We start from the raw sequence: 27,015 nt of genomic DNA, 5'->3' as shown, positions 1-27,015 counted from the left end.
GTGGGCGCAGTGAATATAGCACCACCTCCCATATTGAGTATGATTTTAGCGCCGGCGCTAACTCTTTGCGCGCACCCGCGGGTGCAGGCAGATCATGCCGTCATTTCAGTGTGCAACGCCTTTTTATTGCCCCGGACCGGATATTCGGTGGCGCCCGCAACCTTTCCGCCTGGTGCTATTAGTGACAGTTGGATGGAGCATTCCCAGGCCCTTCTTGGACTCGGGGGGCACTATTTAAAGGGGACAACACTAGTATAAAAGCCGCAGCCATTTGGCCTGGCCATCCTGATCGTTGCTGGAGAGAGTTGCTGACCTTCTGTTGGACAGTAATTTTCTCATTGAGCCTTCGGAGGCACTGGCACTGGCAGCTTGAGGGCCCGGCTCCCGAGCTGGTGATGCAGCATCTGAAAGCAGGGAGGTGGAAGAGTGGCTTTAGCAAAAGGACAGGTTGGCAGCAAGGGATGCCAGATTGCGGCAAGGCTGTGACATGGGTCCACAGTGAGAAAGCATGCTGGCGGGGGGAACAAGTGGAAGGAGACAGTTGTAAAAGGTGAGAACCTTACCATCGCTGTCGACAATGGGGTCGGTAGCTGCAGTGGTTACAGGACTACTCAGACGTCCTCCAAGAATCTGGTGGACTCTCTCCTCGAGATCCGTGAGAGTAACCACTTGTGGAGGTCCTCCACCGGTGCAAAGCTGGTCTTTGCCAATCCTCACCAGCATGGACTGCAGGGGAAAGGAGGGGAAGTTATGTTACCTGATGCCCTGAGTGATCATTGATATACCTATCAATTCATTCCATGAAAAGCGACGAGTTAAGATTGTAACTATAGGTTTTTATTGGCTAAATAACAGAGCCCACCCTCGTGGGCGATCGGTTCCAACAAGGGAGAATACTAGCCAAGCGGTCACCTTTATACCTGGGCAAGCAGGCGGAGCCATGGGCGGAGTCAGCTGAGGTAAGCCCAGGTATAGCAGTGTGCGTGGCAAGAGGTAACCTTGTGTAGCGATAACAACAGTGTAAACAGTGATAACAACAGTGTAACAATAGTGAACGGTTGTGAACGGTAACAGTGGTTTACCACATTCACCCCTTGTTTAAAATTGAGTCCGGCGGGGTGAAGTGTACTACCAGTTCGTGTATGTCAGCCTCTCAGGAGGCCTCGTAAGCCTTTCTGATCGGCGCAGCAGCGGCGGCGGTGGTGGTGCAGTATCCGATGGTAATGTTGATGTCTGCGTGGTCGATGAAGGCTCCTGGGGTTCCGGCATGCCGTCTACAGGAGCTGGATTTGGGGGAGTGGTGGGGGGTAATGGTGGTATCTCGGGGGTGCCCGAGGGTGCGAGGTCTCGCAAGGAGACAGTGTCCTCCCGCCCGTCTGGCTATGCCACATAGGCGTACTGGGGGTTGGCGTGCAGGAGGTCCACCCTCTCGACCAGGGGGTCCATTTTTTGGGCCCTCACGTGCTTCCGCAGCAAGACGGGCCCCGGAGAAGTCAGCCATGTTGGTAGCGAGGTTCCCGTAGTCGACTTCCTGGGGAAAACAAACATTCGTTCATGGGGGGTGGCGTTAATGGCAGTGCAAAGCAGTGACCGGATGGAATGGAGTGCTGCCGGGAGGACTTCCTGCCAGCGAGAGATTGGGAGGCCCTTAGACTTTAGGGCTAAGAGGATGGCCTTCCAAACTGTCGCGTTTTCTCTTTCCACCTAGCCGTTCCCCCGGGGGTTGTAGCTGGTGGTCCTGCTCGCAGCAATACCTCTCGCGAGCAGGAACTGGCGAAGTTCCTCGCTCATGAAGGATGCGCTCCGGTCGCTATGTATATAGTTCGGGAACCCGAACAAGGCGAAGAGGTCGTTCAGGCATTTGATGACCGTGGTACTGGTCATGACTGGGCAGGGGATGGCAAAGGGGAAACGGGAGTACTCGTCAATAATGTTGAGGAAGTACACATTACGGTCAGAGGATGGGAGGGGCCCCTTAAAATCGATGCTCAAGCGCTCGAAGGGGCGGGTGGCCTTGATCAGGCTTGCTCTGTCCGGCCTATAGAAATGCGGTTTGCATTCGGCACAGGTTTGGCAGTTCCTGGTCATGGTCCTGACCTCCTCGATGGAGTAGGGCAGGTTGCGGGCCTTAATGAAGTGGTAAAGTCTGGTGACCCCGGGGTGGCAGAGGTCGTTGTGGAGGGTCCGTAGTCTATCAACTTGCGCGTTTGCGCAAGTACTTCGTGATAGAGCATCCGGGGGGTCGTTGAGTTTACCAGGCCGGTACAAGATATCGTAATCGTAGGTGGAGAGCTCAATTCTCCACCTCAAGATCTTGTCGTTCTTGATTTTGCCCTTCAGCTTGTTATTAAACATAAAAGCAACCGAACGCTGGTCGGTGAGGAGGGTAAATCGTTTGCCTGCCAGGTAATGCCTCCAGCGTCGTACCGCCTCCACAATCACCTGGGCCTCCTTCTCGACAGAAGAGTGTCGGATCTCAGGGCCCTGGAGGGTCCTTGAGAAGAAGGCCACAGGTCTCCCCGCCTGGTTAAGGGTTGCCGCTAGGGCGAAGTCGGAGGCATCGCTCTCCACTTGGAAAGGGATGGACTCATCCACTGTGTGCATTGTGGCCTTCGCAATGTCTCCTTTTATGAGGGAGAAGGCTGCGCCTGCTTCTGCTGTCAGGGGGAAGGAGGTGGACTTCATGAGGGGTCTGGCTTTGTCCGCATAATTTGGCACCCATTGGGCATAGTAAGCGAAGAGCCCCAGGGTTCTCTTCAGCGCCTTTGGACAGTGGGGGAGGGGAAGCTCCATGAGGGGGCGCATTCTTTCGGGGTCGGGGCCGATGACTCCATTCTCTACTACGCAGCCGAGGATGGCAAGGCGCGAGGTATTAAACACACATTTATCCTTATTGTAAGTGAGATTCAGCCGTTGGGCCGTACGGAGGAATTTCTCCAGATTAACATCATGGTCCTGCTGGTCGCGGCCGCAGATGGTGACGTTATCTAGATAAGGGAACGTGGCCTGAAGCGCGTTCTGGTCGACCATCCGGTCCATCTCCCTTTGGAAGACCGAGACTCCATTGGTGACGCCGAAGGGAACCCTAAGGAAGTGGTAGAGGCGGCCGTTCGCCTCGAAGGCGGTATACTGGTGGTCCTCAGGGCGGATAGGGAGTTGGTGATAGGCTGACTTGAGGTCGGTGGTGGAGAATACCCGGTACTGTGCAATCTGGTTGACCATATCAGATATGCGGGGAAGGGGGTATGCGTCCAGCTGGGTGTACCGGTCATGGTTTGGCTGTAGTCGATGACCAAGCGGTGTTTATCGCCGGTCTTAACGACTACGACCTGAGCATGCCAGGGGCTGGTGCTCCCCTCGATGATGCCCTCCTTCAGGAGTCGCTGCACCTCAGAGCTAATAAAAGCTCTGTCCCCGGCGCTGTACCGCCTGCTCTTGGTAGCGACGGTTTTACAGTCACGGGTGAGGTTAGCAAACAAGGAGGGGGGCGGGACTTTGAGGGTGGAGAGGCCGCAGGTGGTACGCGGTGGGCGGTTTAAAATTTGCTGGTTGTAGACTGTGAGTGGGGGGAGGGGTCCACCGTAAGCCAAAGTGACACTGTGAAGGTGGCATTGGAAATCCAGCCCTAGTAGGACGGCAGCGCAGAGCTGGGGCAGGACGAGAAGTTTAAAATTTTTATATTCCGTGCCCCTAACCAACAGGGTCACTACACAGTAGCCGTTAATGTCTGTTGAATGGGACTTCGCCGCCATCGAGATCCGATGGCGCGCTGGCCGGACAGTGAGGGAGTAGCAGCTCACCGTGTCTGGATGAATAAAACTCTCCGTGCTTCCGCTGTCGAACAGGCAGGACGTGGCGTGGCCGTTTACTTCGATGTCCATCATGGACTTGGACAGATGATGCGGGAGAGCTTGGTCAAGTGTATGGCTGAGCGGGCTGCTGTAGTCTGCAGGCGAGGCGGTGGTCGGCTCTGGAGACAAAACGGCGGCCGAGTGCGGCGAACAAAATGGCGGTGCCCATGACGCGGGTCCCCACGAAGTTGGACAAAATGGCGGAGAAGATGGCCGCCCCCACAACTCACATGAGGCACTGCTGGCGTCTGTGGCCTTGATCAAAGATGGCTGCCCCCACGACTCACCTGAGGCAATGCTGGCGTCTGTGGCCTTGATCAAAGATGGCCGCCCCCACAACTCACATGAGGCAATACTGGCATCTGTGGCTTTCCCCCTGCAGGCGTTTACAAAGTGGCCTTTCTTTTTGCAGCCGGAGCAGGTCGCGTTCCTTGCAGGGCAGCGCGCCCTTTGATGCCTCGCTTGGCCACAGAAGAAGCAGCTGGCGGCCCGATCGCGGAGGTCCGCTGCCACAGTGGGTCCCGGGGGTGGCGGTCCCGATCGGTATACTGGCGGTCCCGATCGATTCCGGGACACCGACGCCGTGGTGGGTCCCAGGGGCGGCGGTGCGAGGGGAATTGTGGCCGGAGTCGGGCCCGAGTCCCAGGGTCGCGCAGCACAGTACCTGGAGTACGCCTCGAGGTCCCGATGGGCCACTTCCAGGGAGCGAGCGAGGGCTGCAGTTGTATTCAAGTCGAGGTCCTTTGATTCGAGCAGTCTTTGCCGTGAGTAATCACAGAAATCACAGAAACCTCACAGTACAGATAGAGGCCATTTCGGCCCATCGAGCCTGCACCGACACATATCCCACCCGATCCCTGTAACTCCTACACCAACACATATCCCACCCTATCCCCATAACCCCACGTATTTAATCCCCCTAACACTAAGGGTCAATTTTTATCATAGTCGGACCGAAGGCCTTTCACGAAGGCATCGCGGATATTTCCTTCAGTATTTTCTGCAGCCGTTACAGCTTTAAAGTCACAGTCGCTGCCGAGTGTTTGTAGCGCCCGTAAAAATTCATCTCCAGACTCTCCTGGCTGTTGCGAGCGGGATCTTAGGAGATGTCTGGCATACATAGAATTTACAGGGCTCCGGTACTGCTCTTTTAGCAGGTTGAGGGCGTCCTCGTATGTAGCAAGGTCCCGGATGAATGCAAATACTTTAGGGCTCACCTGGGCGGTCAGAACTCTTAGTTTGGATCCCGGAGGCACGCCGGATTCTCCCAGGTAGGATTCGAAACAGCTCAGCCAGTGTTCGAAGTCGAGGGCTGAGTTCGCTGCTTGTGGGTTTAGATCCAGGTACGGCGGTCGGAGGGCTCGCAGTCAGGCCGGCTGCTGTGGCTGTTGTAGTTGGTCGTTTGCCATTTCAAAATTTAGCCAATAAAATTGATATACCTATCAATTCATTCCATGAAAAGTGACGAGTTAACATTGTAACTATAGGTTTTTATTGGCTAAATAACAGAGCCCACCCTCGTGGGCGATCGGTTCCAACAAGGGAGAATATTAGCCAAGCGGTCACCTTTATACCTGGGCAAGCAGGCGGAGCCATGGGCGGAGTCAGCTGAGGTAAGCCCAGGTATAGCAGTGTGCGTGGCAAGAGGTAACCTTGTGTAGCGATAACAACAGTGTAAACAGTGATAACAACAGTGTAACAATAGTGAACGGTTGTGAATGGTAACAGTGGTTTACCACAATCATCTCATGCCCCCCATGGTGCAAGAGCCCTTACATGACGCCCTGAGTCAAATGTGCATGTGTGTGCCCAGAAAGGGCCATGGGTGCTTGCTGGCAGGTGGCCAATGGGGCACAGGCCACCCTGTAGCCATAAAGTCAGGTGCAACTGAAGGGATGCAGAAGTTTGCAGGAACAACACCCACCCTCACGACCCGAGTGAGGTCGTTGAATTTCTTTCTGCATTGGACAGGGCTCCTGGTCACCATGCTGCTGGAGTTGACCCTCTGGCATACATCCCTCCAAGCTCATCGGTAGTCCTTATGATTCGGCCTCCTGCCATTGTCTGGGTAGAGAACATCTCGCCGGCGCTCCACTGCGGCCACCAATTGCTCCAGAGCCTCATTGGTGAAGCGCTCTGCTCTCTGTCTCACCTTCTCCATCTGGTCCAAGTTTTTAGCGCCAGAGAAGGGCCTGCGCCGATTCTGAGGCCTGCAAGGCGCAGAGTGTGGATGCTGAAGCTGACTGACCCACCCCTTTACGAGCTGGCCGGCGCCTGGAAGTCTCGTGGTCATCGGTAATTGAGAGCACCTGCGCTGAGCCCGTCCGCTCCGATATTGGGTTGCGCCGGAAGTTTAGCGCCTTAGGAATCCCGTGTAATGCCTGAATTCGCGCCTCAATCACCTTTAGGGGCGATGCAACCCAATATCGCGCCAGGATGTCGATAAGTTGCGTCTGGCTATAAACTTTGCGCTGCGCCGATTCTAACGCCCCAAGCGGGGCTATACCCAATTTCTAGGCCCTTATCTCTGTGAGCTGGGTAAAGTACCTGGCTTCCCAGCAACCATATTCTAATAAGGGTGCAACACAAAAGAAGTCCCCTTGGTGTGCACAGAGTTGACCTGTGCTGGGGGCGCACGAGGTGTGCAATTTAGTGCCACTTGTTGTTTTGTGACCTGTGAGCATCAACTAGTGAAAAAGAGAGAAAAGCAAATCCTTTTAATTACCTGTGACCTGCTGCAGGAGGAAAATAAGCACCTGAAATAGCGCTGAAAAGAAGTTGTAGATTAGGTGTCAGACATGACACACAAACCACCACCCAAATGCGACGCACTGTGGCAACAAAATACTGACATCATTCACAGATGACTGAATTTATTCAATGCATTTTATGAAGTTGATTTGTATGTTGTGCTGAGGATATTTTTGTGTATGTGCAGAATAATAATTGATGGACATTGGTACTAATGGAGGAAATGTTAAGGCCAGTGTTGCTGATGTTGTTTTGGAAGAGTTTTTTGGTAAATGTTGAAAGAAGGGCTCCTTAAAAGGTCAGGTCAGGTAGTTAACTATCAATAACTTATATTAGCACTTAGCACACCAGTCTTCCAGGTTGTACTAGTGTTTCAGGAGCTACTTTCTCATCTTCACTGCCTCTCTCTTGCATTTTTACTCTTCTGGATTTAACTCTTCTTCCACCATGGGTAAGTCTCTTCGCAGTGCAAAGTTATAAAGCATGCAGCACATGACAATGATCCTAGAGACCTGTGGCAGGATTTTCATTCAGGAGTTGGGTTGGAGGCGGGACTACAACTTTCAGGGTTGTAGTCCCGCCTCCATCGAGATGCGGCCAATCCACGTGATTTTAACTTGATTGACCTTGTTGAGCCCGCCCGGCCAATTAAGGGCCACCCAGCAACAGGTGACGTCACAGACTGAAATTTCATCTGTCAAGAGGTTTTGACAGATGAAATATCAGCGTTTCACAGCTGTTTGAAGCTGTCAAACACTGACAGTCTTACTTCTAACATGAGTCCTTCTCCACAGACTCAGTTAGAAATCTCTCCTGCACAGAAAGCTGCAGGCTGTCACTTTTGACGGTTCGCAGCCATTCTGCTTTCTGTGCCGGTGAGATGAGGGCCTCCCGAGACCTAAAGGAAGGAAGGCTGAAAAGGTAAGAAAATGTATGTAAAACTTATTTAATCACTTTAGACACACCAAACACACTTACCTTTGCGCTCATGCACACATCACTCACCTGAACACCGACATCTCAACCTCTCCAAGTCCTTCAACCCGACGGCCCGTCTCCTCTAGCTTGGCGTGGTTTGGAGCCATCGGGAATCCCACACTTCAGCCTTAAAAATAGGGATTAGGCTAAAAACTGCCTGTTAACTGCCTGTCAACAGGCAGTTAATTGGCACTAATCCCTTTCCACCTCGTGTCCCAGTGCAGGGCAGGTACCCGCCTCCTTTGAAACTGGCATGGAGGCGGGTTTGGGTGCGGGATGGTGTCGGGACCCCTGATTTTCGGATTTTAACCCCCCGCATGCCTCCAATCCCAACTCCACAGCCCAGTGAAACTCCTGCCTCTGGGGTGGGGGGGTTGTGACAGGGCTACACTATAATGCATTCTCTAATCTGTCCAGACATCTAAAGTGCTGCTTCAAGATACCCATCGTATGCTTAATAGTGATCTTGCTGATTGCATGGGCCTAGTTATATTGGCACTCAGGTTCTATCTATATTTGGCTCAACGGTGTCATAAGCCAAAACTGAAGAGGTAACATTGGTCTCCCAGGAACCATCCTTTCATTCTACTTTCCACTTCAAATAAAACCTAATCAAATGAGTAGCACAAAATAAATGCATCATGCGGGCTGCCAGGAAACCAGGCATTGACCTGCATGATTCAGTTCTGGTGATCACAGACCAGCTAGATATTGAGAGTAGAATCCCTTTCTGTTCATGTGGACAGGCCCAAAAGGCTACATAAGTGCAATCAATCATCTCTTGTGCTCAGGGAAAGTCAGAAGTATGGTCAAATTGTGTTGCCCTTGCATGCTGCTGCTGCTGCTCAGTGGAAGATGTTATGAAGGTATTGCCCGTCCTGAATAAAGCAACTGTCATCGCCTTGGTGCATCTGTAAGTAACAAACTGAGTGAAATCTGCTGTTAGTTGGACTTGCCCCAGTAATCTCAAAGATATTTTGCGCAGTAAGTTGCTGAAAGTGCGACCTGATGACGGTGCAGCAAGAGAAACCGGGCATCCGGGACCTGAGTGAACAGGCCAAGCAACTGTGTATCTCCTTAACCAATCAGATTGAAGGATTGTGAATTTAACAGTGCAGGGACTGAGAAGGAATTGTAAATTAGAGTGGGTGAATTCAATGTTAAATCAGATACAGAAAGAGAAATAAAGGGAGGGAAAGGAAGATTGGATTAAGAGAGAGAGAGTAAAAGAGACAGAAAGGAAAAGTAAAAAAATACATTTTTAATTTTAAATTTGACATTTTTTAAAATCTCCAACAATTAAAACCTGAAGGAATAAGACTCCACACTTGTAATAGTTAGTGCCAGAGAGGTTGATTGGCGGTAATTAACACTTATCACGTTGTTAAAAAGGTACCTAGACTGGAATGGACAAGACTTAACTTTCTGTGGCGAGTTCGTATCTGCGGCGCAAATATAGCAACTTCAAGCCAGTTGGCAGATGGCGAGATGTAGGCTAATTAATCATTCAATAGTGTTGCATTACAATAGATTCAATTTTGAGATGCATTAATCTTACAGAAATTTATTCAAAGTGGAGGTTCTCAGGATTGGAGGGCCTTGAGGAGTACATGAAGTACAGTAACCCAATACTCCGACTAATCAAACTCTCTGTGCACTCACTCAGATACATTTTAAGGTTTAGCAGTACTGATATCTTCTTCTGCAAACAAGGATCTGATTTAAGATCTTAAGGTATTTAGCCCAGCAGGATTCTTGGCACAGCTGCACAAACTGTAGTGCTTTGGAGAGAAACGAATATCTTCAAACAAACATTCAGACAAGATGGTACACAGAGCCAGGCTTCTGAAGAATCCCTGATGAGCTATAAATGAGAGATGATTTAAAATGCAAGTTTGAACCTCCCTGTTTAGAGCAAATTGTAGCTTGTAGGGAATGATTTTGAGGGTGATTTTAACACCACTGCACAGCGGAAGCCGGGCGGGTGGGCAGATAAAATTGTCCTGATTACTTACCCATCAGGCAGCCACCAAGAACTCACTATCCGAATTTACACCTGCTCTACTCAGCAGACACTCGCCCAAAGCTGAGGGGTCCTTCTTTACAAATGCATATAAGGTCCCCATGATGTCATTGGAACCAACTGCAATTTTAACTGGTGGCCTGAGTGGGGAAGCCACAGTAGCTTTCCTGCCAGGTGAAGATAGTGAGAAGAGGAGCTGGGGTCAGAAGAGGGCCAAACAGGTAATTTTTTAACTTTCCTTTATGGCCAAGAGGAGCAGGGATGCTCCACCGGGCTCCACAAGGAAAGCATAGGCCTCCCCTGTCATGGACTCGCCATTCCCGAAAGCAAGACCCCCGTGAGACAGCCCCTAAAGCCGATCCCGCGACCTATCTGATGTTGGACAGCGGCCTCTGGGCTTTGCAGTTTTCCACCACTTCCCGCTCATTCTGGGCGGGATGTCAGCCGGCTCGATTTAAACGAGGCCCAGCCGTTAAAGTCGGCCAGGTTTAATTCTGTCACGGGCAGGTGGGAGGTTAATTTGTCAGCAGTTTCCTGCCGTGAACCTGCTGGCAGGTCTCTAAGTCAGAACTCTGAATCACTGAAGAGAAGAAGCACCAAGGGCCTAAACACCCAGGACAAAGTGACCAAGAAGGTGATTTCTTTGTTGAGGAGAAAATGGTCTTCAGGACTGAAGCAAAGCATCAAATGATGGAACTGTGAAGATGCCTGGATAGCCTATTTGCTGGGAAATTTAAACCAAAAGAATAGCCAAGTGGGCCTCTGCAGATTATAAATTAGTACAAACATGTTAAACTCATAAAGATTCCTTTAAAGGGTCAGTGGAACACTTTCTAGCTTTGAAACTAAGGAAGACAGTCTCCCCTGAAAGTCTTAATTTTGCGATCATTAAGTTGATCATGTAGGATGTTCTGATCTAGAAGAAAGGAGACTTTCTTAACTGTACTTCATGTGCGGAGAACATGTGCTAGAAGTGGCAGAAGCTGTTCTACAAGACATCCTCATGAAAGACTAAAAAAATGACAGGGAACATAGGAAAATACTTTTATGAGGACCCTTTTGGATCAATTCATCATGAAAATATCCTTATGAATGGTCTAAGTAAATGGCTGGCATGAGGCAAGCTTTTGTCTTCAATTGAGGGAACAAATGATCCCAAGCTGGAGGTCTATCACAGGAACTTTAATTTGATGGCTAATGCAGGAAGAATATGTTTCCTGTCAGATGTTCTTGCCACTGGAGAATGTTGTTTCTGCAGAATATAGATTGCTGAAAAGGTCAAATAATAAAGTCTAACCTTGGCCAACTCTCTGGTTGGCTGGCCAACAACAACAACAACTTATATTTATATAGCACCTTTGTAGTGTATGTGCCTTTAAGAGCCCCCTGTGTACTGTAATGCCGGTAATGGCCACTCAGGCTATGTAAGCCTGTATATTGTGTTGTATCAGTTAGTCGACCTCCAGACTTTGTTCAGTAAACACCTGTGAAACCAACTCCTGCCTTCAGTGTCTCTATTAACACACGGACACAACAATGGCGACGAATTGGAAACGGACTTACCTGCAATTCGGCAGCACCTCAAGGACATCGATTCCTCAGACGTCCAAAGTCGAAGAAAAGCAAGAAAAAGAAAAAGCTGTGGTTTCACCAGCTAGCCGGGCTGGTGGCAGGTGCTGCAATAATCCTTCCTGGGCATCGGGCTGGGGCTCCATCGGCTGGCTCTGCAGCGAGGCCAAGCAGCGAAGGCGGAGGCAAGCAGTAACAGACGGGGAGGGAGCACTCGGGAGACGGCCGGCGCTGCAAGCAGGTCGGCGTTCAGACCTAGCAGAGAGAGTCCGGCGGGAACGAGTCACCACCTGTAAATAAATTTAAAAAATTTAAAAAAACGCAGAAAACAGCGTCGTCATCGGCAGCAGCGGCGGGGAAGCGCGGGAAGTGCCATATCTTTTCTGTAAGAAAGAATGAAAAGCGCGGGAAGCGCCATTTTTTTTCCAGGATGCCTAAGGCTGGCAATATTGATGCTTTTGATAACGATATAGAGGATTGGACCACATATATGGAAAGGGTGGAGGTATATTGCACCGCAAATGGAATAGAAAATGATAAAAAAGCGTCAGTACTTCTAAATCTAATGGGCGCAAAGACATACGGGCTGTTATGAAACTTAATCACTCCAGCCAAACCAAAGGACAAGAATTTTAAGGAAATTGTTGATACCCTACAGGAGCACTTAAACCCAACACCGCTGCTGATAGCGGAACAATTCAAATTCTTCAAGAGGAATCAACACAAGAATGAAAGTAACGCTGATTACCTCACCGAATTAAGAAAGCTATCAAAGCACTGCCAATTTGGGGCAGGACTAGCAGATTATCTTCAAGACAAATTCGTCTGCGGTCTCCTAAGTGAAGGAACACAGAAAAGGCTGCTTTCTGAGAAAGATTTGACACTGGACAAGGCTTTCAGTATGACTGTATCATACGAAGCAGCCGCAAGTGGAGCTGCAGAGATACAACAAAAGACACAGGACTTCGGCACCCATGAAATGACACAGGGTTTCGAGAGATGTTATCGCTGCGGCAGATCCACCCATGACCAGAGGGACTGCTGGTTCAAGGACAAAGCATGTAGGCAATGCAGAAAGATTGGACACATTGCATGGGTATGCCGATCTGGACAAAAAAAATCCACGGACAGGAAAAAAAAATCAATAAAGAAAAGTACAGAAAGGTACAAATGATGACGGACAGTAGCTCCGAAGACCAGAAGAGCGATAGCGACTCCGAAAACAAGAGACTAAGCTGTCTCAAATTACATAATGTAATTGCCAAAGAAGATTACCAGACCATGTGGGTTACCCTCACGATAGCAGGGTCCCCAGTTAAAATGGAGCTAGATACAGGATCAGCTCTGACCGTCATAAATCGATGGGATTATGAGCGGCTATTTCCGCATATACCTTTAAAAGACACATCCATTATCTTGAAAACATATACGGGGCAGAAAGTATACCCCAAAGGAAAAATAAGGGTGCCTGTTGTACACAACGGCAAGGAAATACAGAAGTTGTATTTATACATTCTACAAGATGGTGGTCCACCGCTGTTGGGACGTGAATGGATCAGGAAAATACATTTAGACTGGCACTCCATTCAGGCACTGACGGTGACCAGTAAGGAAAAAAATGATGATGACGTCATACCTGAACGATTAAAAGACATCTTGGCCAACGCCAAGGAAGTGTTTCAAGAGAAACTAGGAACCTTGAAAGGCATCACCGCCTCAATAAAAGTAATTCCCAAGTTTTTTAAGGCAAGACCGGTGCCATACGCAATTCGTCCAGCAGTCGAGGCAGAGCTGGAGAATTTGGAAAATGCAGGCGTATTATCCAAAATAGATTGGAGTGAGTGGGCAACACCCATCGTCCCGGTCAGGAAGAAAACATTGAATAATGATAAATCTGAAGAACAGAGAAAAATGAGCATCTGTGGAGACTTCAAGGTGACTGTAAACCTGGTCCTTCACATGGTACAGTATCCTCTTCCGAGGATAGAAGATATTTTCGCATCACTATCCGGAGGGAAACGTTTCACCAAAATTGAATTGGCACAGGCATATCTACAGATGGAGGTTGAAGAGGCCTCTAAAAAGTATCTCACGATAAATACACACAAAGGCCTGTACCAGTACAATCGACTGGTTTTCGGAGTAGCATCCGCTCCAGCTATCTGGCAAAGAGCTATGGAGCAAGTCCTCCAAGGGATTCCGGGGACTCAATGCTACCTAGACGACATCCTTGTAACAGGAGAAAACGACAACGAGCACCTTGCCAATTTGGAGCAGGTGCTCACTAGGCTGAGAGAACGCCCCAAAGGCAAATGCAAATACGAGCAAATCGCCCCAAATGCAAATTTTTCCAGAATCAAATATCCTATTGTGGCCACATAATTAATAAGGAAGGGTTGCATAAGTCACCTGAAAAAATTGAAGCGGTCATAAAAGCCCCAGCACCTGAAAATGTTTCACAATTAAGGTCGTTCCTGGGATTAATAAATTACTATCATAAATTTTTACCGAACTTATCAACTCTTCTGCACCCTCTTAATGAACTGCTACAAACAGGAGTAATTTGGAAATGGAGCGAAGACTGTAAACGTGCCTTCCATAAATGCAAAGACTTAATCACGTCCAAAGAAGTTTTGGCTCATTACAACCCATCACTGCCAATCAGATTGGCGTGCGATGCATCCCCTTACGGCGTAGGAGCGGTATTATCGCATAGATTCCCTGATGGCTCGGAACGGCCGATAGCTTTTGTGTCACGCTCATTGAACTCAGCTCAGCGTAACTATGCCCAAATCGACAGGGAAGCACTCAGCCTGGTATGGGGAGTGAAGAAATTCAACCATTACCTACACGGACAAAAATTTACCTTGTTGACTGACCATCAACCCCTCATCTCCATATTCAACCCTAAAAAGGGTGTTCCCATTATGACAGCGCAAAGGCTACAGAGGTGGTCCCTTTTTCTAGGGGCACACCAATATAACATAGAATACAAAGGATCAAAACAGCATGGGAATGCTGACAGTTTATCGCGCCTACCGTTGCCAACGGTAGAAGAGGCACCTACCGTAGACCCAGTGGAGATTTTCCACTCTACCATAGTCGAATGTCTACCAGTAACAAATTCTGCCATTGAAAGGGAAACTAGAAATGACCCGACTCTCTCACGAGTCTACGATTTAACAGTGAAGGGATGGCCAGCACATGGCGAACGACTGTTGCCAGCATTCTCGCAAAGAAGAGAACAGCTGTCAGTGTGCCGAGGAACCTTGATGTGTGGATCCAGAGTGGTGATTCCACCCAAACTCCAGGATAAAGTTCTAAAGGAGCTTCACGAGGGGCATCTGGGTGGAGTGAAAATGAAGAACCTAGCCAGGGCGTTTGTATGGTGGCCAGGTATCGATGGAGACATTGAAAAAATGACCAAGAGCTGCCTAGGATGCCAGAAGGTCCAAAACGCTCCACCACAAGCTCCTCTACATCCATGGGAGTGGCCCTCATCTCCATGGCAAAGGGTACACATCGACTTTGCTGGTCCATTTATGGACTCAATGTTCTTAATCGCGGTTGATGCACACTCCAAGTGGCCGGAGGTAATAAAGATGTCCTCCACCACCACGGAAAAAACCATCACAGTATTAAGGACCATATTTGCCAGGAATGGGCTGCCTGAACAGATCTGTTCTGATAATGGACCGCAATTTGTGTCCGAAGATTTCAGGAAATTCTTAAAAAACAATGGGGCTAAGCACTACACGTCCGCCCCATACCATCCCGCCACCAATGGATTGGCTGAAAGGTTTGTCCAGACCTTCAAGAAGGCCATAAAGGCCATGGGTAATGAAGACATAAAACTTCAGCATAAGGTGGATAACTTCTTGTTTGCATACAGGAATGCAACATATATGGTTACAAACCAAACTCCCGCCATGATGTTCTTCAATAGAAGCCTAAGATGCCGGCTGGATTTGATCAAGCCAAACATCCAAAGGGACGTGGAGAACCGGCAATTTCAAGGCATGAATGAAAGGCCAACTAGAGCCTTCCAGATAGGTCAACAAGTTTTGGCCCGGGACTACCGTACTGAGAAATGGCAGCCTGGAACTATCTGCACACGACTAGGACCACTGATGTATACCGTGGACATTGGAGAAAGCATAATAAGGCGGCATGCTGACCAAATCATAGAGTCATCCGAAAAGGGACAACCTACACCACAACTCTATACGCCTAATGATGAAGTAGAGATACCCATAGTATCTACCTCCGATCCAGTGATACTGGAACCCGATGAACCCGACACTGGCATTCAAGCCGAATCAGCCTTGCCAAAAGAACCTACTACACCACCAGAAACTACTACACCACCAAGGTGTTATCCGGACCGAGTCAGGAAGCCTCCAGAGAGACTGACTTATAATTGATTAACTGCAGCAATGTGTAGATTATTGTTCTTGTAACATGTAATTAATGATTACTTAAAATATGATGTACTGGTTGGCTAAAAGGGGAGGAATTGTAGTGTATGTGCCTTTAAGAGCCCCCTGTGTACTGTAATGCCGGTAATGGCCACTCGGGCTACATAGGCCTGTATATTGTGTTGTATCAGTTAGTCGACCTCCAGACTTTGTTCAGTAAACACCTGTGAAGCCAACTCCTGCCTTCAGTGTCTCTGTTAACACATGGACACAACAACCTTTAACATAATAAAACGTCCCAAGGCGCTTCCCACTTGCTACCAGAAACCAAGCTTCCAGCAACTAGGAATAAGGACAGTATCCAAGAAAGAATGAAAAAAATAGAATAGAATGTAACAATTAATACAGGGGACTCTAAGGAAGAAAACAAATGGAGAGAAAGTCAATACAGTCAAGGATGACTGCTTGGGAAATTAATTCAGTTCCTGAAGAATGAGAAATGTTCAGCTCCCACAACTACAAAGAAAAGCTATTCTTGGCCATAGATTCAACGGCATGCACTCTGGGATAGAAAAATGAGTCTGACCATGAAGGTTGTTCCGCCTTTAGGGTTGTAAGGAATTCTTTGCCACAATCACCTTTCTCTGGATTCATCTTTCAATGAAGGGGAAAAAGCTTTTGGTGGCAATTAAGAAGATCAAGATAAAGAAAATTTGCCAGAATCAAAAAATGAAAATGGTGTAGCATTATCCTGACCATATTGATTACTACATTTCAGAAAATGCAATTACAGGTTTGGGCCAACTGTTTTTAGGTAGCCTCTTTGGTATGGCCGAACATAAGCATGCATTCTGAAGAACTCAAGTTTGAATAAATATTAATTTAATAGCCATTTGTTGTGTAGAGACAGTGTTCCCTGTTACATTGCTCTGAGTCCGCAGCCAACATCTAGCACATGACAGTCTTTCCAAAACTATACTCTGTAGCATTGATTATTGTTACATAAAACATTTCATTACATTTGTATTTTAAATTACATGAATCATATTGCTACAATCAAAATAAGCCTGTAAAAAGCTGGTTAAAAAATAAACCTGGTCATCTCAGATCGCAGTGTGTCTGCACTTGCAATGTTATACCAGAGGAAGAATTTACCATGGCTTTCCAGTAGGCTTACATCTCTGTAAAATTCATTAGCACTTTAGTTATATCCTTGGCAACTGGTGAATTCAGACAGTAAATTTATTTGGGATTGCTTTTTTTTAATATATGAAAAAAAAGTGTAAGAATTTGGAATTCAATATACAAAATGGATTGAAAATCCATGGGATGCCATCTGGCGGTTATGCTGGGATTGCACCTGCCGGTACTTTTCAGCGCTGACCTCGCTGCAGATTGTGGGATCAGTGGGAGGGCACATCATATGCATGGGGCGGGCTGGTGCAAGCGCCGCAGCAGGAGCATTGCTGCACCCGCCTTCGTAGCGAGAGGGTTTGAGTACAAGAACAAGGATGTCTTGCTGCAGTTGTACAGGGCCTTGGTGAGACCACATCTTGAGTATTGTGTGCAGTTTTGGTCAACTTATCTGAGGAAGGATGTTCTTGCCATGGAAGGAGTTCAGCGAAGATTCACCAGGCTGATACCTGGGATGGCAGGAATGACGTATGAGGAGAGATTGGGTCGATTGGGCTTATACTCGCTGGAGTTTAGAAGAATGAGAGGGGATCTCATTGAAACTTATAAAATTCTGACAGGACTGGACAGACTAGATGCAGGAAGGATCTCCCCGATGGTCGGGGAGTCTAGAACCAGGGGTCACAGTCTAAGGATAAGGGGTAAGCTATTTAGGACAGAAATGAGGAGGAATTTCTTCACCCAGAGAGTGGTGAACCTGTGGAATTCTCTACCACAGAAGGCAGTAGAGGCCAATTCATTAAATATATTCAAGAAGGAGTTGGATATATTTCTGAAGGCTAAAGGGATCAAGGGGTATGGGGAGAAAGCAGGGACCGGGTACTGAATTTGGATGATCAGCCATGATCGCATTGAATGGCGGAGCAGGCTCGAGGGGCCGAATGGCCTACTCCTGCTCCTATCTTCAGAATCACAGAATCACAGAAACCCCACAGTGCAGATAGAGGCCATTTCGGCCCATCGAGCCTGCACCGACACATATCCCACCCGATCCCCGTAACCCCTACACCAACATGTAACCCCACGTATTTAATCCCCCTAACACTAAGGGTCAATTTATCATAGCCAATCAACCTAACCCGCACATCTTTGGACTGTGGGAGGAAACCGGAGCACCCGGAGGAAACCCACGCAAACACGGGGAGAATGTGCAAACTCCACACAGACAGTCACCCGAGGCCGGATTCGAACCCGGGTCCCTGGCGCTGTGAGGCAACAGTGCTAACCACTATGCCACCGTGCTGCCTATGTTTCTATGTCCTGAATGAGCTAGGGAAGCAGGAATTCCTTTACTAGGGATGTCCTGCTTCTGCCCCCCACCCCCCACCACCCCCCCCCCCACCATGACATTTGCTCTTATGTCTTGTAAGGGTCGGGCAGAAGTCCCACCCTTTACAAGGCAGACAGGACAATACCAGAAACAGGGGAGACCCATTGTAAGTGGGTTCTTGTTATTCTCCGGTGGGCCCATTGTAAGTGTGTTCTTTTTACTCACCGGTGGGTTCTGCCAATCTCCTGCTAGTGTTGCCTGGGGAGGTTGGTGAAAGTCCTACGGAGTGTCAGGGCCAATAAGATTGAAGCTCAAGAGTAAGTTAATGAAAATCTACTGACCCAATGGGCTGGTGAGCTGGCACAAATCCATAGTAAAGTCCCTTAGAATTCGATTACATTTTAAATTTCAGTGTTACCACACAGATCTGGAACTATCTGTAAAAGACTAGTGTACTATCATGTCAGCTAAACTGTCACCTTGTGCGTTAATCAGTGCTGTATAAATCATAGAATGGTTGCAGCACAGAAGGAGGCCATTCGGCCTGTCAAGCCCATGCCAGCTCTCTGCAGGAGCACTTCAGCTAGTCCCACTCCCCCGCCCTTTCCCCGTAGCCCTGCAGATTTTCTCCCCTCAGGTACTTATTCAATTCCCTTTTGAAAGCCACAATTGAATCTTCCTCCACCACCCTTTCAGACAGTGCATTCCAGATCCTAACCACTCGCTGCATAAAAAAGTTTTTCCTCATGTCGCCTTTGGTTCTTTTGCCAATCACCTTAAATCTGTGTCCTCTGGTTCTCGACCCGTCTGCTAATGGGAGCAGTTTATCTACTCTGTTTAGACCCCTCATGATTTTGAACACCTCTATCAAATCTCCTCTCACTCTTCTCTGTTCTAAGGAGATCAAGCCCAGCTTCTCCAGTCTATCAACGTAACTGAAGTCCCTCATCCATGGAATCTTCTCATAAACTTTTTCTGCACCCTCTCTAAGGCCTTCACATCCTTCCTAAAGTGCGGTGCCCAGAAATGGACACACTACTCCAGTTGAGGCCGAACCAGTGTTTTTTTTATAAAGGTTCATCATAACTTCCTTGCTTTTGTACTCTATGGGCTGGATTTTCATTGAGAAGTCGGGTAGGAGGCGGGACTACAACTTTCAGGGTTGTAGTCCAGCCTCCATCGAGTTCTAGCCAACCCACGTGATTTTGACTTGATTGACCTTGTTGAGCCCGCTGGGCGGGCTCAGCAGGCCAATTAACGGCCACCCAGCAACAGGTGACATCACACATTGATATTTCATCTGTCAAGACCATTTGACAGATGAAATATCAGTATTTCACAGCGGTTTGAAGCTGTCAAACACTGACAATCTGTACTCCAGGTTAATTCCTTCCTGTCAGGATGATTTAGAGATCTCCCCGGAACAGAAAGCTGAATGCTGGAACTTTTGAGAGATCACGGCCTTCTGCTTTCTGTGCCGGTGAGATGAGGGACTCCTGAGACCTGAAGGAAGGAAGGCTGTAAAGGTATGTAAATGTAACTAAAACTTCTTTAAACACTTTAAACACACCAAACACACTTACCCCTCCAAGCTCTTCATCCCAACGGCCTGCCTCGCTAACTTGGCGTGGTTTGGAGCCAATGAAAATAGGGATTAGGCTAAAAACTGCCTGTTAACTACCTGTTAACAGGCTGTTAATTGGCACTAATCCCCTTCCCGCCTCAGGGAGGCGGGTCCCAGTGCAGGTTGGGTACCCGCCTCCTTTGAAACTGGCATGGAGGCAGGTTGGGGGTGGGATGGGTTCGTGCGCCCTGATTTCGGGATTTTAACCCCCCACACGCCTCCAATCCCGCCTCCATGGCCCAATGAAAATCTAGCCCTATGCCTCTGTTTATGAAGTCCAGTAACCATATGATTTTTTAACTGCTTTCTCAACCTGCCATCTTCAATGATTTGTGCACATATACCCCCAGGTCTCTCTGTTCATGCACCCCTTTAGGATTGTACCCTTTAGTTTATATTGCCTCTCCTCATCCTTCCTACCAAATGTATCACTTTGCACATTCCTACTTTAAATTCCATCTGCCACGTATCCACCCATTTCATCAGCCTGTCTATGTCTTCTTGAAGTCTATCACTATCCTCCTCACTGTTCACTATGGCCCAGAAATTCGGGTCCCCACGCATGAGTACGTGCTGGGTACTCACGTGTAGGCCCAACGAAAGTGCTGGTTTCGTGTATGCACTGCGCATGCGCAGGAAACCAGAACTTCCGTTCCCTTGAAAGAAGGGGTTCAGAGGTGGAACGCGTGTGCCGGAAAGGCAGCGCGTGCGCATCGAACTTACGTTTTTTTTGCAGGTTTCTCCGGGAGGGTAAGTCTCCAGCAGTTACACTTTTAAAAAGCAGGCGCAAGGTAAGTGGTGAATTAATTAAAGTTAAAACATTTTTTCCGCAGGTTTATTATTTTTAAATACTTTAAAGAAGGGTAAGTTTATTTTAGCCCCGTTAGAAAATGTAATTAATTTTTTCAAAGTTTTAAATTATTGTTTAAAATAGTTATTTTAAAAATGTGATTTTTAAAAATGTATTTGAAGTTTTAGTTATGTTTTGGGACTTGTAGTATTTATAGGTTTGACAGCTCTTCCTGTTAAATTTATGAATGAAGCATTCCCTGCAATGATTGGCTCTCCATGGTGTAGTGTATGTAACCTGTACCACCTTAAGAGGATACCTTAAGGTGATGGACTATTTTTGATGGCTCCTGTATATTGTAGTACCGGTGGTGACCACACCGGTATATAAACCCTGCGGAGCAAAGTGTATCTCAGTTCAGCCCTGACCCTCAATCACTAAAGACCTGTTTACTTACTTCTGTAGTCTGTGTCCTGTTATTCAGTATAACTGCAATTGAAAACACAGACTCAACAGTGGCGACGAGTCTGATCTTACCTAGCGGCAGTTTTGCATCAAAGGAAGCTTCGTTCTCAGAAACGGGCGTCGAAAAAGGGCATCCGCCCTCAACATCCTGCATCGCACGGGAGGCCATCGGAAACCCAGGTTGGTTTGCTGGCCACGAAGTCAAGCATCAGTGAGCATCCCTTCTATGACAGCGGCGGGTAAGCCCGATCGAGCGGCACGGGGGGGAAGTCGGCCGAGTTGTCAGTGGGAGAAGGGGAGGGAAAACGACGAAAAGGGCGGAGAACATGACCGCAGCCGGTGTCAGGGGCCGGACTGCAATCGGGCAGAGACGCGCAGCAGCCAGAAAAGCATTTATGGCCACAAGGACCGTGGGAGCGGCGGGGGAACAAGAGCAGCAACGCAGGGGAAAATAAAGGACCACTGGGAGGCGTGGACGGCAACAGCGCGGGAATCGCCATTTTGAGTCGGCGGGGGAAGAAGACAAGTGCGGGAAAAGCCACCAAGTGCGGGAAAAGCTGCCATCTTGAAAAAAAATAAAAATAATAATATCCAAAGGGGAAGGAGGAACTCAGCAAGGATGCCAAAAACGGGTAACATCACTGCTTTTGATAATGATGTGGAAGATTGGGCCACTTATGTGGAACGCATCGAAGTTTACTGTACAACGAATGAGGTACTGGATGATAAGAAAGCACTAACCCTATTAAACTCAATGGGTGCAAAGACGTAAGGGTTATTAAGGAACCCTGTAACATCAGACAAACCGGTAGGGAAGAGTTTCACGGATATTGTTACTATCCTGCAGGAGCATTTAAACCCCACGCCGCTGCTGATAGTGGAACGATTTAAATTCTACAAAAGAATTCAACTTAAAGAAGAAAGCAACGCTGAATTCCTAACAGAACTGCGCAAGTTATCAAAGTACTGCCAGTTCAGAACAGGACTAGCAGACGCACTGAGAGATAAGTTTGTGTGTGGGCTCCTAAGGGAAGGAACCCAGAAGCGACTGCTAGAGGAAAAAGACCTTACGCTGGACAAAGCTTTCAGCATTGCAGCATCCCACGAGGCAGCAGCACAAGGCACTGCAGAGATACAGCAAAGGCCATTGGAATTCAGCACCAATGAAATGGCATTGGGCACAGCAAAGTGCTATCGTTGTGGAAGGACAACGCATGACCAGAACCAGTGCTGGTTCAAAGATAAAGAATGCAGGCAATGTGGCAAACTTGGTCACATAGCGAGAGTATGCCGGTCCGGAAAGAAGACCAGCAGCAAAAAGTCACCGCAGGAGAAGTACAAAAATGTACACAAGGTGACAGAGAACGGTTCGGATGAACAGAAGACGGATTCAGACTCCAGCAGTAAGCAACTGGGTTGTCTGAAAATACATAATGTGGGTAACACAGCAGACCACCAAACTATCTGGGTCATGCTTCAGATAGCAGGAGTCCAAGTGAAGATGGAATTGGACACTGGGTCGGCATTAACGGTCATGAATAAGCAAGATTACAAAAGGTTATTCTCGCACATTCCCCTGAGGGATACGGAGATTGTATTGAAAACATACACGGGGCAAATAGTATACCCCAAAGGAAAGATAAAAGTAAACGTGGTCTACAATGGTAAAGAAAGTCAGAAAATGGACTTGTATGTGTTACCTGATGGAGGTCCGCCACTACTGGGACGGGAATGGATCCGGAGAATAAATGTGGACTGGCATTCCATACAAGCACTGACTGTAGATGCCTGTAAGGAGGACGACGTCAAACCTAAACGACTGTCCAAAATCTTAGACGATGCTAAGGAGGTGTTCCAACAGGGACTTGGAACACTGAAAGGAATTACGGCAACCATCAAGGTTGAAGAACATGCAAACCCCAAATTTTTCAAAGCCAGACCGGTGCCTTATGCGATATGACCTGCTGTGGAAGCAGAGCTGGAAGGGCTAGAACGTTCAGGGGTACTGTCCAAGGTGGACTGGAGCGAATGGGCTACACCCATTGTTCCTGTCATGAAGCATTCGTTGAGCAACAAGCCGGGGGAACCTGGGAAGGTTCGCATCTGTGGCGATTTCAAGATCACTGTTAATCCGTTTTTCACACGGTGCAATATCCGCTTCCGCGGATTGAAGATATCTTCGCTTCGCTGTCTGGCGGGAAACACTTCACTAAGATAGACCTGGCGCAGGCGTACCTACAGATGGAAGTTGATGAAGCGTCACGTCAGTATCTCACGATCAACACGCATAAGGGCTTATATTGGTATAATAGACTGGTTTTTGGAGTGGCATCGGCTCCAGCGATTTGGCAAAGGGCCATGGAGCAGGTATTGCAGGGAATTCCAGGCACACAATGCTACCTGGATGACATCCTGATTACAGGAGATAACGATAAGGATCACCTCGCGAATTTGGAGCAGGTGCTCATCAGATTCAAAGAATATGGGCTCAGAGTTAATCGCCAGAAATGCGAGTTCTTTCAAAAGTGAATCTCGTACTGCGGCCATGTCATTGACCGGGAGGGGCTCCATAAGTCACCTGACAAGATCGAAGCTGTTGTAAAAGCTCCTGCACCGGAAAATGTATCCCAGTTGAGGTCGTTCCTCGGGTTGGTTAACTATTACCACAAGTTTCTTCCAAATTTATCCACGGTGTTACACCCGCTAAACACTCTTTTGCAAATGGGAATACCATGGAAGTGGAGCGATGATTGTAAGCGGGCTTTTCAAAAGAGCAAGGCACTGATTACCTCTAAGGAAGTGTTGGCTCACTTTAACCCAACGCTGCCTATTCGCTTAGCTTGTGATGCTTCTCCATATGGTATCGGGGCAGTGCTCTCACATAAGTTTCCAGATGGCTCGGAAAGGCCAGTCGCTTTCGCATCCAGATCATTGACCTCCGCTGAGCGCAACTATGCTCAGATAGATAGGGAGGCTCTCAGCCACGTGTGGGGAGTTAAGAAATTTAACCATTACCTGCAAGGCCAAAAGTTTACGCTGCTGACAGATCACCAGCCGTTGGTTTCCATTTTCAACCCTAAGAAGGGTGTTCCGGTAATGACGGCGCAGAGGCTTCAGAGATGGTCCCTTTTCCTAGGGGCACATCAATATGATATTGAATTCAAAGGTACAAAGCAACATGGTAATGCTGATGGGCTGTCGCGCCTGCCACTACCTACAGCGGAAGAGGCACCGGCAGTTGACCCTGTCGAGATATTTCACTCGACCATCATTGAATGCTTACCAGTCACCAATGCGGGTATTGAGAGAGAGACCCGAAACGACCCGACACTGTCTCGGGTCTACGACTTGACAGTGAAGGGATGGCCAGCACATGGCGAACCACTGTTACCAGCATTCTCAGCCAGACAAGAACAGCTGTCCGTATGTCAAGGAACATTGATGTATGGAACAAGGGTGATTATTCCTCCAAAATTAAGAGAGAGAGTTCTGAAAGAATTGCACGAAGGTCATCTGGGGGGAGTCAAGATGAAAAGCCTTGCTAGGGCTTATGTGTGGTGGCCAGGTATCGACAAACAAATAGAGGATCTGACTAAAAGCTGCTCAGGGTGCCAAAAAGTTCAAAATGCACCTCCAATTGCACCGCTGCATCCGTGGGAATGGCCTTCAGCCCCATGGCAACATGTGCATATCGACTTTGCAGGTCCATTCATGGATTCCATGTTTTTGATAGCAGTAGACGCACATTCTAAATGGCCAGAAGTGATTAAGATGTCGACCACTACCTCTGAGAAGACGATCGCAGTTCTAAGAACCATATTTGCAAGGAATGGGTTGCCGGAGCAAATATGTTCAGACAACGGACCACAGTTCGTGTCAGAAGAATTCCAGAAATTCATGAAAAAGAATGGGGTGAAACACTATACATCTGCCCCATATCATCCGGCTACAAATGGGTTGGCCGAGAGATTTGTACAAACGTTCAAAAAGGTGATAAAGGCCATGAGTGAAGACCATATTCCACTACAACACAAGGTGGACAATTTCCTGATGGCGTATTGAAACGCCACGCATGCAGTGACAAATCAAAGCCCTGCCATAATGTTCTATAACAGAAGGTTGCAGTCCCAGTTGGATTTGTTAAAACCCAATGTGCGAAGGGAAGTCGAAAACAAGCAATTCCAGCATGTAAATAACAAGGCCACTCGTAGTTTTGAAATAGGACAACCAGTGTTGGCCAGGGACTATAGGGATGATAAATGGTAACCTGGAACAATTCGTGCACGACAAGGACCCTTGATGTACACGGTAGACGTTGGAGAGAACGTAATACGACGTCATGCTGACCAACTTGTGGAATCAAGAACAAGGGTCGACCCCATGTCTACGGCAGAGACACCAGTTGAAGAACTTATTGAGCCTGTAGCATCTACCTCAGACTCGAACGTACATGATGATGTTCAATCCATAGGAGATCAAGTGGATGAGTCACCCCAGCAACGAGAACCAGAGACCCCTGAAAGGCGTTATCCGGCCCGGATCAGGAGGCCTCCTCAGAGACTGAATCTTTGAACAGTTGTGTGTAAATTGTATATATGTTATCCATGTAATTTTAATTTGGGGTGTACACTGTTAAGCTAAAAGGGGAGGAATTGTAGTGTATGTAACCTGTACCACCTTAAGAGGATACCTTAAGGTGATGGGCTACTTTTTGATGGCTCCTGTACATTGTAGTACCAGTGGTGACCACACCGGTATGTAAACCCTGCGGAGCAAAGTGTATCTCAGTTCAGCCCTGACCCTCAATCACTAAAGACCTGTTTACTTACTTCTGTAGTCTGTGTCCTGTTATTCAGTATAACTGCAATTGAAAACACAGACTCAACACATGGCCCATGTGATCCCAGGGGACACTTCGAACTAACTGCGCCCCTGGGATACGCAAGCACTGCGTGCCAGCAGTTGGAGGAGGCCCAGGATCGGAATACCACGCAGGCCCACAGCACAGCGGCCGGCGCGCTAGGTAAGTGCAGGTCGGAGGCTTGCACTCGCGGGAAGCCTCCGACCCGAATTTCTGGGCCTATACCTCCAAGTTTTGTGTCATCTGCAAATTTTGAAATTGTGCCTGTACTCCCAAGTTCAAGTCATTAATATATATCAAGAAAAGCAGTGGTCCTAATACTGACCCCTGGGGAACGCCACTGTATACCTTCCTCCAGTCTGAAAAACAACCGTTCACCACTACTCTCTGTTTCCTGTCACTTAGCCAATTTCGTATCCATGCTGCCACTGTCCCTTTTATTCCATGGGCTTCAACTTTGCTGGTAAGCCTATTATGTGGCACTTTATCAAACGCCTTTTGGAAGTCCATGTACACCACGTCAACCGCATTGCCCTCATCAACCCTCTCTGTTACCTCATCAAAAAACTCGGTCAAGTTAGTTAAACATGATTTGCCTTTAACAAATCTGTGCTGGCTTTCCTTAATTAATCCACACTTGTCCAAGTGACTATTAACTTTGTCCCTGATTATCATTTCCAAAAGCTTCCCTACTACCACGGTTAAACTGACGGGCCTGTAGTTGTTGGATTTATCCTTACCCCCTTTTTTGAACAAGGGTGTAACATTTGCAATTCTCCAGTCCTCTGGCACCACCCCCGTATGCCGAACTGCAGTTCAGAATCAGCATATAACACTCTTCCCTTCCCAAAACTCCAATGAAAGACACTAGGCTTGTACTAAATAATTTACGATGTGTTCTGTTGCTAATTAAGTCATAAACATTTTGTTGTGCAATGCATGCTTGTCTACCATGTTTCTTATGTGTTTCCTTATCTCCACAGGACTATTACAAACACTGGCATAAGGTTCTTCCCTGATATCACAAACATACATTCTGAAGACTTTTTCCTTCTGTAAGTCTTTTGATCTGAGTCCGTTACATCAAGAAGAATGATTAAATTAGTGTTCTTTCCAATAAAGTTTGAAAGCTGTTGTTTCCTTGGTTGATTTTCTATTCTCTGTTTTTTCTTGTTCAGATACTGATCCTTTAAAAATAAATCAATCCATGTTTTGTTGACT

General features: G+C 47.8%; 1 protein-coding gene across 1 annotated transcript in view; it reads left to right on the top strand.

The window, feature by feature from the left end:
• The window catches only part of LOC147121189 (follicle-stimulating hormone receptor-like), a 330,885-nt gene that overhangs the window by 268,068 nt on the left and 35,802 nt on the right, over positions 1-27,015 (top strand). The window contains exon 5 of the mRNA XM_085981306.1: positions 26,778-26,849. Within this exon, the coding sequence (XP_085837432.1) occupies positions 26,778-26,849 (72 nt within the window). The remainder of the gene's footprint in view (positions 1-26,777; positions 26,850-27,015) is intronic.

The sequence above is a fragment of the Somniosus microcephalus genome, chromosome 3 (genome assembly GCF_052327205.1).
Source record: "Somniosus microcephalus isolate GS21.2 chromosome 3, FLI_Smic_1.0, whole genome shotgun sequence".
NCBI classification, from domain to species: domain Eukaryota; kingdom Metazoa; phylum Chordata; class Chondrichthyes; order Squaliformes; family Somniosidae; genus Somniosus; species Somniosus microcephalus.
This window is presented reverse-complemented; position numbering and strand designations above follow the sequence as displayed.